A 13,243-nucleotide genomic window follows, 5' to 3' on the forward strand; every position below is an offset into this window, starting at 1 on the left:
CAAAGTAGATTCTCAATTAAACCTAGAAACCCTAGAACTCATATAATCAATATGCATGTAGATTCAAACACATTATGATGCAAAAATCTTTACTTTTAACAAGATAGAGAGATGAAGGACATGGAGAGAGTACAACTTAAATCAATAATCAAAATAAACAATTGCATTAACTCAATCTAACCTCAGAATCCATAATGGAATTACAGCAGAATAGCCCTAGATGCTTAGCTCTCCATGAATGGAGTTGAATACAAGATGAAAGAAAAGGGAGAGGAGTATGAGAGAATGAATGAATAAAGTGAAGTCCCTTTTTCTGCCTCCCTTGAGTCTCTTTATATAGGCTTGATTGGGCTTGATTGGGTTTGTTGATATATTATATCTTTTAAATATTCATTAGATTAAATCAGTTTTAAAGAATATTTGATGGATATTAACTCAATTATCTTATATCCTATATCTTCCAAATAACTAAAAGATTTAGATAATGATAAAATTATTTGGAAGATATTTTCTGTTAATATTCCCAAATTAAATTCAACAACTGAATTTTATCTTTTAGATTTTCTGACTTTCCAAAATTGCACAAATACCCTGAAATTTCCTCTATTTACACTTTAACCCCTTCAGAATTCTCCAAAATTGCATCAAAACTCCTGTTTGACCAACTTTTACCAGCTTTGACTGAGGAAGGGCGCGACCAATGAGAACTTGCCTCTTTCTCACCCAATTAGACTTTCAAATAAAATCTTATTTTGGCCTTAATTTACAATTTGGACCAATAAAGTTTCAATTTCAGCTGCACAAATAAATATTAGAACATCTAAGAACAATTTATGCAACTAAAAATCACTTTTTAAGTCTCTTTTTATTCCCAAACCCAAAAATTCCAATCATCACAAATCCTCTTTAAATCAATCATTCAAACACATGAATTTCATCAAAAATTTAATTTTAAAACATAAATGTAGACATAAATATGTACTCGTCAAGTTTTAACATAACCAATTAAAACTTTGACGGCCTCCAAGATCAAATCCTTAATGGCAGGCACAGAAAAATCCTGCAAAAAGTATTAGCAGAGAAAATAAAATGACTTTGAGTTTGAGTTTGTAATGCAATCATGTGTATCATATCATATTAATGTTTATGGAATTAAATCATAATTCATGAGAAAAGAAAGTTAATTACCATTTTGCCTTCAATACCAAAGTGGAAGAACTTAATATTTTACTGTGGATAGGGTTCGAGGCACAAATATCTGCACTCATTCACCGTAATGAAACCCAATGCATGGGAAAATTAACGAAGGAGCAAAGAAAAAAAACCGCCTTAAACTTACACGACGGAACGATTTATTCAGAGTTTCAAGAAAAGAGAAATTTGAAGAGAGGAGGAAATTGGCGCCACGAAGGGAAATTTGTAAGGGAAGATGGGGGAAATTGGAGATTAGACAGTGTTTTTAGAAATTGAGAAAAAAAAAAGTTTAAGTGTAAAATCTTAGGTTGGGAATAGATGTAAATGATGTAAAAATTAAAGTGAAAAATATATTATAATTTGAGTAGGTTTTAAACTTTTATTTTTTTAAAAAATTAAATCTATATAATCATTATTATTTAGATAATTTATTATAATTATGTTAATTTGTGAAGATTTTTATACTTTTTGGAAAATAATCTCAATTATATAACAATTTTTTTTAGAGTTAATTAAAATATGTAAAGATAACAGGGAATTTGCTAACGGGATTTCTTATCGTAAAATATTTTTTAAAACTTTATTCTTTAAATATGTAATATATGTATGTTTTTTCTGTCATTGAACCCGATTAAAATACAGAAACTAAAACAAATATAAAACCATACAAAAACTATAATAATGAGAGAAAAATTGAAACTTGTCTAAAAGATACTGAAATGAAAAAAAAGAAAGATAAAAAGAATAATGTTTGGAATGTATTATTCCTGCTATGGTCAGAAAAGTTCTAAACTATACAAGACATTCTTGTAGTTGAGAATGTGAGAACAAGAGTGTTTAGAAAAATAAACATTCTTAATTTTGTTGAAAGCATGGAGAGTGAGTAAACTGTCAGAGCCTGCTTGATGGCTCTTACCAACTGCCCGATCCAAACACAGAGAGTCAGACACTCGATCCAAACCACCGTGGAGATCAGGACAGAACTTGATGAGATGTTTAACGTCGTATATTGTCCCTCCAAAGAAAAACTTAACCAAATACATAAAGTATGACAAGTCCACAGGCAAAAGAGGTTGTGTGGGAAAAAACCTTGAAGTCAGTGCCTTCACAAGATACCCAAAGTCGTAGGCACCATGAAAAGTGATCCATTGAACATTATTGTTACAAACCATTCCAGAGAACATCAACAGCTCCACAAACCGCTCAATGTCTACTCCGAATTTCCAATTCTTTTCTAGATCAATGCCTTGACGTTGAAGGAGTGCAATGGACTCGGTCGCGTGAGGATCGCATGCGACGTTGAACTCGCGAAAGTTGAATTCCCAGATGAAACGATCAGAAGATTGAAAGCTTGGAAGGTTTCCATCGCAGTCTGAAAGAGTAAGACCAAGTTGAATCAGATGCAGACATTCCACGTTAGCTTTCATTACGGCGTAATTATATTGTGGTTCCCGCATATCGGAGTTGGAGTGAAAGATCACGCCGGGAAATTCTGTGTCCATGCTGATCAAAGGGTAGGAGGAGATGACAGAACGGATCAGCTCAAATTCCGTTTCAAGATTTGACGCCCACACTGATCTCGTCACTATAGAACCACCACGAGGAACAACGGCCATGCTTTTCTTGTATTCTTGGTTTCTTTCACATGCAAAATCTCACACAAGAATAAACCAGGAAGATAACTCAACACGAGGCTCTTCACACCCGCTTTTATAATAGCTGTAAGTGTAAAATTGCATGAAATCTATATTGTGAGAAGATATTCTGTTTCCCTAATTAATCATATATTTTAATTGCTTGTTTCCCGTTTTATATTATTTAGTTTTACTTTTTAGTGTATCTTTATCATATATTCTTGATATTCTTTATATATTAAATTCATGATATATTCTTTAGATAACGTGTTTGATATAATAATATATTGATTGATTAGATTTTTTAAATTATAATAATATATTGATTGATTAGAATTTTTATATATTTTCATCTGTTCCAAATAAAATCATTTGAAAAAATAATTAATATTTTCTCATGCATTCATCGATTTGGTATTTTCTTATGCAGCTTAATTTTATTTTATTTAAAACTAATTACTTTGTAAAGTAAAATCTAAATTTATATACTTCTTTAAAAAAAAGTATTTATACAGTAAAAATATTGTTAAAAATAAATTTATTTTATATTAAATTATTTTGAGATGATAAAAGTGTTACATCATTACAAGTATCTAATAAGTTTACTTTACATGTCTAAATTACTTTAATCAAATTTTATTTTATTGACATTTATGAATAACTTACCTTAATTAGAAACAGTAAATTATTAATTACGTGTTATGTATTATCTATTAAGAAATAGTATCTTCAACAAAATCAAGAAAAATTTATTTAGATATAATTATCTAATATTAAAATTGTTAACAGAAAGATAAATAAAAACAGTTACCTACATTAATTCTTTATTAATGATATATTATTACGTATGACACGGATTCTTTAAAATTGGAAAGATTTGTTTTCTTTTTCTCATAAATAATTCTCTATGTAACCGATGAAGTTATAAAAATAAGTGTTAATAAAAATGTAAGGTCTAACAACAGTTACCTACATTAATTCTTTATCAATGATATAATAATATATAGATTGATTAGATTTTTTAAATTATAATAATATATTGATTGATTATAATTTTTAAATATTTTCATCTGTTCCAAATAAAATCATTTAAAAAAATAATTAATATTTTCTTATGCATTCATCAATTTGGTATTTTCTTATGCAACTTAATTTTACTTTATTTAAAACTAATTACTTTGTAAAGTAAAATCTAAATTTATACTTCTTTAAAAAAAGTATTTATACAATAGTAATATTGTTAAAGATAAATTTATTTTATATTAAATTATTTTACCGATGATAAAAGTGTTACATTACAAGTATCTAATAAGTTGACTTTACATATCAGAATTACTTTAATCAAATTTAATTTTATTGACATTTATGAATAACTTACCTTAATTAGAAACAGTAAATTATTAATTACGTGTTATGTATTATCTACTAAGAAATAGTATCTTCAACCAAATCAAATGGAGAAAAATATTTAGATATAACTATCTAATATTAATTTTTAACAGAAAGATAAATAAAAACAGTTACCTACATTAATTCTTTATCAATGATATATTATTACCTATCACACGGATTCTTTAAAATTGGAAAGATTTGTTTTCTTTTTCTCATAAATAATTCTCTATATAACCAATGAAGTTATAAAAATAAGTGTTAATAAAAATGTAAGATCTAAAAGTTGTAACGTATAATATAGAAAAGAACTAGTTAAATTTTATAAAAGCCGAGGCAATTTATAGTTTTATAAATATTTATATTATCTTTTAACGAGGAGATAGCCAAATAATAGGAATGTTTAATAATAATATAGAATTATACTAATTCTTTCAAAATTAGGTTATTTTTCGTTTTTTAACTAGAAACTCGTTTTTTATATTAATTATACCAATTATTTTTAACTAATATAGAAACTCGGTTTTTAGTTTTCTAATTTTTTTTTATTTTATAACTTATCCTTTTTTATAATTTCATAAGTTATCCTTTTTATTTAAGAAAAACATAAATTATTTTAAATTTTCTATTTTAATTATTTTAAAATTTTTAATTATTTTAAATTTTCTGATATAATTATTTTAAATATTCTGTTATAATAATTTTAAATTTTGTGTTTTAATTTTTTTAAATGTTTATAATTATTTTAAATGTAACCTCCAAAATATAGCCATAAACCATATTATAGTAGTAACAAAATAATATGATAGAACAGTTATAGACTAGTAAATAAAGTATTAACTTTACAGTCATCCAAAATAACCATTAAATTTAAAACTTTATATACAAGGAGTTATCAAAAATATACATAAAGCTAATCTAAAGTTCAACTATGTTGTAGCGTCCTTACCATCTAGAGCCTGCTTCAAAGACACCTCATCTCCCTCTGCTCATACCCACAGGATGATCATTGCAAAGGAAGAACACCAAACATACAAAACACAATCACAAACAGAAGAGTAAGCTAGATATAAGAGAATTCATACAATTATATCACACATAACATACACATGGTTATTCAAGAAAAATAAACTATTTCAAACATCCTAACATGTTATGACCTAGACTTGACTGTCCGGACTTAGAATGATTGTCGAGCTATGGCGGGTTGTGCACTTGTGGTGGCCTCTACTGCTTTGCAAAGCCATTGCCAACGGGTTTCACCCTACCACAATCACAAGGTTAGTCTGTTCCGGGCCTTGAGGCATACTGGAAGCCCCCAAGACTAAGACCTCTTGCCACTCCTCACGACATGGATCAATCCTCTCTATATGAGAATGAAAGACCATTGGAGTTTCAGGATAACCCCCAAGACTGAGCTCCTGCATTCATTCTAAACAAACTTGCATCTCACCAAAAGACTCCACATTGAAACTTACTTTCACCACTTAGAATTCATATACCTTCACTTGGAAACATACTCATGACAATAATCAATTATATATTGTAAGACACACTCAAGCATACTTCATAATGCACTCAACAATTCATTTAGATCAACTTAAGACAAAGAAGAAAAGAGTGAACTAAAAACCTGGACCATTCGCTCAGCGCACACTCTCGCATAACGAATCCAGAGGTTTGCGAATAAACTTCCAGTAGTACCAAACCTCAATTCCTCGCATAACGCCCCAATTCGCTATGCGAAAGTCTAGACAATGGTCCAGACCCCCCAAACACTCGCATAGCGCACCCCCTCGCTATTCTAATAAATCTAGCAGTGACCCAGACCACAACTAGGCGCTCAGCGCACTGATTTGCTGTGCGAATCATCAGACACAAAGCAAACCCCACAACCATTCGCACAACGCATCTTCTCGCTATGCGAATTGCTCAAACAGAGAGCAACTCGCCAAGACCACTCACTGTGCGAATTTGTTTGCTCAGCGATTCTGCAGAATTATGCCACGCAACCCAAGTTTACCAATTCTAACTATTTTTCCCAACTTCTAACTCTCCTAAATTGTGTTATATACCTAATTGGACTTGATCAAATGTTTCTAAACCTTTCTACCATCAATCTAAAGTGTTTATGAACTAATTCCTACTTCAAAACTTCTAAAATCAAGCCTTATAGATAAAAATTCTAATCTACCAGTTTTGACCCATTTTTAACCAATTTAAGGGCTCAAGCAAGTCACATTTGACTTACCAAAGCTGCTCCAACAGACCAATTGAACATCTAACCTCTAATTCTCATTTTTGCTACTCCACTTCCTTAAATTACCTTTAAAACTTGACATGTTAGACTTTCTTCACAACCTATCAACCTTAGAATCTATTTCTAACCTTCCAGACATCTCATAACACGTTAATTATCATCCGAAACCAGTCCATCATTACAGTTCATCAATTGAAATTAAACAGTCACATTGCACATAATATAATTCACTCACAAAACCTAAATTTAGTTTAAACATTTTCAGTAAACATAGAATTCATCACACGTACATGTCAACCAACTAATTAAAACAGTAATCTAACTTCCCTTATCTCAATCAACTAGCACAACTCACAGAAACCCCAACTGAAGCTTGCGTCGCAAGGAAACTCTACAAAAACCTACAACTCACCGATTGGTAATAGGAAACAAACCTTAGAACCTAAATTGAGCTAAGAATTGAAGAGAAAAGCTACTAGATACATGCAAACAAAATTTGTCGCATGATCATGGTTCAAGAACGTACGGAAAAAGAGGGGAAACAACTTACCGGTTCAAAACAGGAAATTGATCGGTATGAATTGTAGCCCTCGACGCCAGGATCATCTAGGCACTTCCTGATCGTCGCACAAATAGCCCAAACATGAGAAAATGTAGAGAGAAGTAAGAGAAATGGAAGAGAATAATGTTTTAGAGAGATAGAGGGTATTTAGATAATGAGACGAGCTTTAGAAATTTCTATTTATATTATACGATTATTTTAAAATAAAATACTCTGTCTCATTATTTTAATACACCTATCTACTCTAATACTCTATTCTCTAGGTTCTTACATTAAACTTTTTGTTTTAATTTTTAATTTCTACTTATTTGATTTTTATTTTAATAAAATTGTTATATTTGAATTAATTATTTTTTTATATAAAGATTTGAAAGAATTTTATTTATTTTGAATGAAACATTATATATATGTAATAATTATTTTGAATTTTTTTAATTTTATAGAATGTATAGTTTTTTATTTGTGATTAATATATATTTAATAATTATTATTTTGAATGATTTAATATTTTTTACCTTTTTTTAGTTATTATGATTTTTTTAATAACTTTTGATATGAAATTTAGAATAGATATGGCTCGTACTCGAGGAGGTTCATCTTCACATTGTGGAGAGAGCTCCTCACTAGGGGAGAGGTGGAGACCTACTACTTCTGCTCGTAGAAGACGTGGAGCAGTTGAGTCTGATGTTCATGTTGAGAATGCAGTTGATGACCATGCATTTGAGGAGCATGATATTGAGTAGGAGGAGGATCATGAAGATGCATTGGGCAAAAGCAAAAAGCAAAAGAGAAGAAAAGAAAGAAAAGAAAATGTTAAGCTCAATGCAACTAAAGTTTGGGAATAAGTTGAATATTGGTTTCTCACATAAAAGAAGAAAGAGAGTTGAGATTTAATGAGAATAAATGAATTGTGCACTCTCTTAACTCAAGGATTTTGTTGTCTAGAAAAATCAATTTTCTTCTTAGCCCGACCTCAATACAAACCTTAAAAAGTCCTTGTGATGATAACTTGTTTGTGAATGTGTTTGATGTGTTTAAATGAAATGCAAAGTTGATTCATGTGACATTGTGATAGTAGAGTGTAAGAGTGTCACCTCACTATACACTTTTGAGTGTTTGAGTGAAACAATTTTGAGTGCTTGAGTGAAACACTGTCTTTGGTGAGGAATAGTTCCATACACATAGGGTAACAATTTGTCTGCTTGTTGATCACTCATAAGGTTGTTGCATCTGTTGTGTATTTCTTGATTATTTAAGCACCATAATTGAAGCTTCATTGGCTTTGACATCATCTATCTTGATTGATCTTTCTATGATGAGCAAACATGAGTGATTTACTTGTTCTAGAAAAAAATGCTATTGGGTGTGCTAGACCATTGTAGTTTGACTATGTTATTTAAGCCAGGTTTTGTTTTGCTTGAGGACAAGCAAAGTTTCAAGTTTGGGGTTGTGATAACGGTTGAAAAACCGTTATTTTTATACTTAATTTTGATATTAAAAACAGCCTTTCTGACTTAGAAACTTGCTTGAACTCATATTTTTGCTTTAGTTTTGTGAATAAGAGAGTTGGGATTATACTTGATGATTTTATCACTAAATTCCCTTGATTTTGTAGGCTATTGGAATGATTTGAAAAAAGAGTTAAAGTATCAAATAATTGGAATGTAGAAAAGTCAATCAAAATGCAGAAAAGTCAACTAGTGCAGAAAAGGCAACCAGAATGCAGAAAAGTCAACCAGAGTGTAGAAAAGTAGCGCTGAGTGCCAGTTTGGGTGTCTTTACACTTATAAATGAGCTCAATCTTGTAATTATTCATGTTGTTCCTCATTGAAAAGTTGTAATAGGTAGTAGATTGTTATGTAAAATATTGTACAGGAAATGGTGTGTTATTTGGACTCTGTCAGCCAATTTTCGCAAAGCGAAAGCCAAAATTCGCATTTCCAGAAGAAGTAAATTTGTATAGTGCACCAGTACCTGTGCGCTGAGCGAATAACATCAGTTAAAGTGCAACAGTTAAGAAAATTCGCATAGCGTACCAGTACATGTGCGCTGAGCGAATTAATGAAGTTAAGTGGCTTTAAAAGACGTGACAGAAAGACATAAACTATCTTCTGACACACGAACAAAGCGAGAAAAATATTGGAGAACTCAGGAGACGATCAGGAGACCTTTCAAGACATCAAGACTTCACTTTCTACAAGGAATTGCTGTAAAGAGTACGTTTGAGATGTCTAGGATAGGCTAAATTTTTTGTTCATTGGAATTGGTTGTATGACGACACATTAATGTAAATTTCCTATGCAATATATGTTTTTGTTCTTGTTCTTTTCTTGACTTGCTTTTGATTATACGGAATACGGAAGTATAATTCTCTTTAAAAGTTCTTTTGTACTGGGAAGTATTTTTAGAACCAGAAACGTAAGAAAAGAAACAAAAAGTAACTACGCTAGGAATAGCTTCTGTGCTTTTGGTCATTCTCAACATATGAATTTAATGCAAAATTATCTGCTGAATTAATTAAGGAATTAATAATTCAATAGATAATTTTAGAACCTGTTTTAAGGAATTAAACCAAGATACTCTGATGTGAATGCTGGAACAGAGAATGTATGTTGTCCAGGATTTTACTGTATCATTAGTCAAAGACCAATTCCAGTGATCTTTTATCGTATTTTTCAATCTTAATTTTTTTACGTTGTTAATGTCATGCTATTTTCCAAATTGAAATCACAAATGTTATCATCAGTAATTGATCTTGATAAATAATTTTAGTTGAATAACGTGACTCAAATTCCCTTGGGAGAACAATACTCTTAACTTAATTCACTATATTACTTGAACGATTTGGTATACTTGCCAAAATGTTATCAAGTTTTTGGCATCGTTGCCGGGGAATTTGATTGTTATTGTTATTTCATTTATTCATTGTTTATCAATTTCAATTCTGTTCCACTACCTGTATATCCATTGTTTTTAATTTTTGTATATATATTGTGTTTTGTTTATGTTGTTATTTCTTTGGGTTGATCACTTGAGATTGTTGTTTTGCATGAGAAGTAGAACAAAATCTGAAAATTTATTGTTTGATTCTGAGATTGAGAGAACAACTCGTAGGAATAACAATAGACGTAGGAGAGAAAATAAAAAAAAAAGCTAGAGAAGCTAGCTTGTCTGCTACTTCCAACACTTTTTCTTCTTCAGATCAAGAGGATAAGGATATGGAGGAACATAATGATGATGAACAACCAAGAGTTAGGTGTACGTTGGAAGATTATGCTTCTGTGTATGTACCTTCATCTTTCAACAGTGTAGCCCGACCTGTGGTGAATGCTGCTCATATAGAAATGAAGCCAGCATTGATTCACCTTGTTCAAAGTAATCAGTTTACAGGACTGTCACATGAAAATCCCTACGATCATCTCACAACTTTTAATGAGATTTGTAACACTGCAAAAATTTTACATGTGCCAGATGAAGCAATCAGACTGAGTCTCTTTCCCTTCTCATTGGCTGGAAATGCCAAGCTTTGGCTAAATTCTTTTCCTGATGAAAGTCTGACTGTTTGGGATGACGTTGTGGCAAAGTTTTTGCATAAATATTTCCCCCAATCCAAGATAAATAAAGGCAAACAAGAAATATCCTCGTATCAACAAGAGCCTGAAGAGTCGTTGAGTCAAACATGGGATAGGTTCAAGGGGTTGCTGAGAAAAACTCCAATTCATGGGTTTGACGTTCCCACTCAATTAAACCTTTTCTTAGGAGGTTTAAAATCTCACACAAAGCTTATGCTAGATGCCTCAGCTGGAGGTAACATTAGGTGGAAGACACCTGATGAGGAACATGAAATAATTGAAAATATGGCATCCAGTGACAATGATGTTCAAAGTGAGAGAGTGCAAACCCAAAAGAAGGGAATGTTTGAATTGCAATCCCAAGATGCCTTGTTAGCCCAAAATAAAATCATGACTCAACAGCTTGAGTCTTTGATGAAAAAGTTGTCACAAATACCCAAGGAACTCCAAACTGTATCATAGGCACAACATCATCAAACTGTGCAAGGTTGTGAACTGTGTGGTGGAGGGCACCAAAATGGATAGTGTGATATTCAGACCAATGCAAAGGAAGAGGTAAATTACATGGGAAATCAAAGCCGTAAAGGCAATTTTGGAAATTATAATCAAGGATGGAGACCTCATCCTAGCATGGGTTAGGCTAGTTCTAGTAGACCACCACAACAACAGTTTCAACAACAACCTACTCTTTCTGATAGGACATCCAAACTAGAAGAAACTCTTCAACAATTCATGCAAATGTCCATATCAAATCAAAAGAGCACAAACACTTCTATAAGGAATTTAGAAGTTCAAATGGGTCAATTGGCGAAGAAATTAGACGAGAAGTCTGTAAATACATTTGGAGCTAACACTGAACCAAATCCAAAAGAGCATTGCAAAACTATAACTACAAGGAGTGGTAAAGTGTTAGAAAGTGTAGTTGTGAACAAGAAGGATGAAAAGGAAAAATCAAGTGAAGAACAGGAAGAGAAAGAAGAGAAAGTTGAAGAAGAAGAAGATAAAAAGAAGGAAGTGGAAGAGAGTCATAAAGGAAGACAAGTTTTGAATCCTTTACCGTATCCAAAGACTTATTCTAGAAAGGAAAAGGAAAGTCAATTTTCTAGATTCATGGCTCTCTTCAAAAAGCTGGAAATCACAATTCCCTTTTCAGAAGCACTCCAACAAATGCCTTCTTATGCCAAATTTATGAAGGATTTGTTGACCAAGAAGAGAAAGTACATTGAAGAAGAAACAATTGAGGTGCACGGGAATTGTAATGCAATCATCCAAAAACTTCTACCACCAAAATTCAAAGATCCTGGTAGTTTTACTATTCCATGCACAATTGAAAAACAACCCATTGGAAAAGCATTGATAGACTTAGGTACAAGTATCAATTTGATGCCCTTGTCTATGTTAAAGAAAATTGGGGACATGGAAGTAAAACCAACAAGGATGACACTTCAACTAGCAGACAGGTCTGTCAAGTACCCATATGGAGTAATTGAAGATGTTTTAGTGAAAGTTGACAAATTCACTTTTCCAGTGGATTTTGTTATTTTAGATATGGAGGAGGATACTGAAGTCTCCCTTATACTTGGTAGACCTTTTATGAAAACTGTTAGGGTGATAATTGATGTGGATGATGGTCATCTGAAGGTGAGGTTACATGATGAAAGAATTACCTTTAATGTAGTGGAAGCTATGCAACACCCCAAAGATAGAGGAAACTGTTTCAGAGTTGAAGTTTTGGATGATGTGGTTGAGAAAGTGAGAAGTCAGATGTATGTGAAATCTCCCTTAGAGCGTGTTTTAGTAGATGCATGCGAGGAACTTACTGTTGAAGAAGAATGTGAAGTGGAGAAATTGGAAAAGGCTGACTTAGATGATCAGGATAAAATGGAATTAAAAATGCTTCCTGATCATCTTAAGTATGTGTTTGTAGAGGAAAATTCCAAGAAGCCTGTGATCATAAGCAATTCTCTGTCAAAGAATGATGAAGAAAAATTGGTTGAAATCTTAAAAGAGAATAAAAAGGCAATAGGTTGGCATATTTCTGATTTGAAAGGTATAAGTCCAACGTATTGCATGCATAAGATTATGATGGAAGAGGACTATAAACCCATAGCACAACCATAGAGGAGATTGAATCCAACTTTGAAAGAGGTGGTGAGAAAGGAAGTACTTAAATTGCTTGAAGCAGGAATGATATATCCTATCTCTGATAGTGCTTGGGTGAGTCCTGTGCATGTTGTTCCTAAGAAAGGGGGTATGAGTGTTGTTCAAAATGATAAAAATTAATTAATTCCTACAAGAACAGTCACAGGGTGGAGAATGTGTATTGATTATAGGAAATTAAATCAAGCCACCAGGAAATATCATTTTCCTCTTCCTTTTATGGATCAAATGTTGGAAAGGCTGGCAGGACAAGCCTACTATTGTTTCCTGGATGGCTATTATGGGTACAACTAAATAGTAGTGAATCCTGAGGACCAAGAAAAAACTACGTTCACTTGTCCCTTTGGTGTGTTTGCATACCGAAGGATGCCATTTGGTCTATGTAATACTCCTGCCACTTTCCAACGTTGCATGCTAGCCATTTTTGCTGATCTTTTTGAGAATTGCATAGAAGTTTTCATGGATGATTTCT

General features: G+C 32.0%; 1 protein-coding gene across 1 annotated transcript; it reads right to left on the reverse strand.

Annotated features, from left to right (window-relative positions):
* Window positions 1–1,970: 1,970 nt before the first annotated feature.
* LOC108322843 (probable CCR4-associated factor 1 homolog 11) lies at window positions 1,971–7,083 on the reverse strand. Its single transcript, XM_017555110.1, has 2 exons — window positions 7,028–7,083; window positions 1,971–2,832 (listed from the first exon to the last, which is right to left on the reverse strand). The coding sequence occupies exons 1-2, from the start codon at window positions 7,081–7,083 to the stop codon at window positions 1,971–1,973; spliced, it is 918 nt and encodes a 305-aa protein (XP_017410599.1).
* Between the last annotated feature and the right edge of the window lie 6,160 nt (window positions 7,084–13,243).

This window comes from Vigna angularis, chromosome 6 (assembly GCF_016808095.1).
Source record: "Vigna angularis cultivar LongXiaoDou No.4 chromosome 6, ASM1680809v1, whole genome shotgun sequence".
Taxonomy (NCBI): Eukaryota; Viridiplantae; Streptophyta; class Magnoliopsida; order Fabales; family Fabaceae; genus Vigna; species Vigna angularis.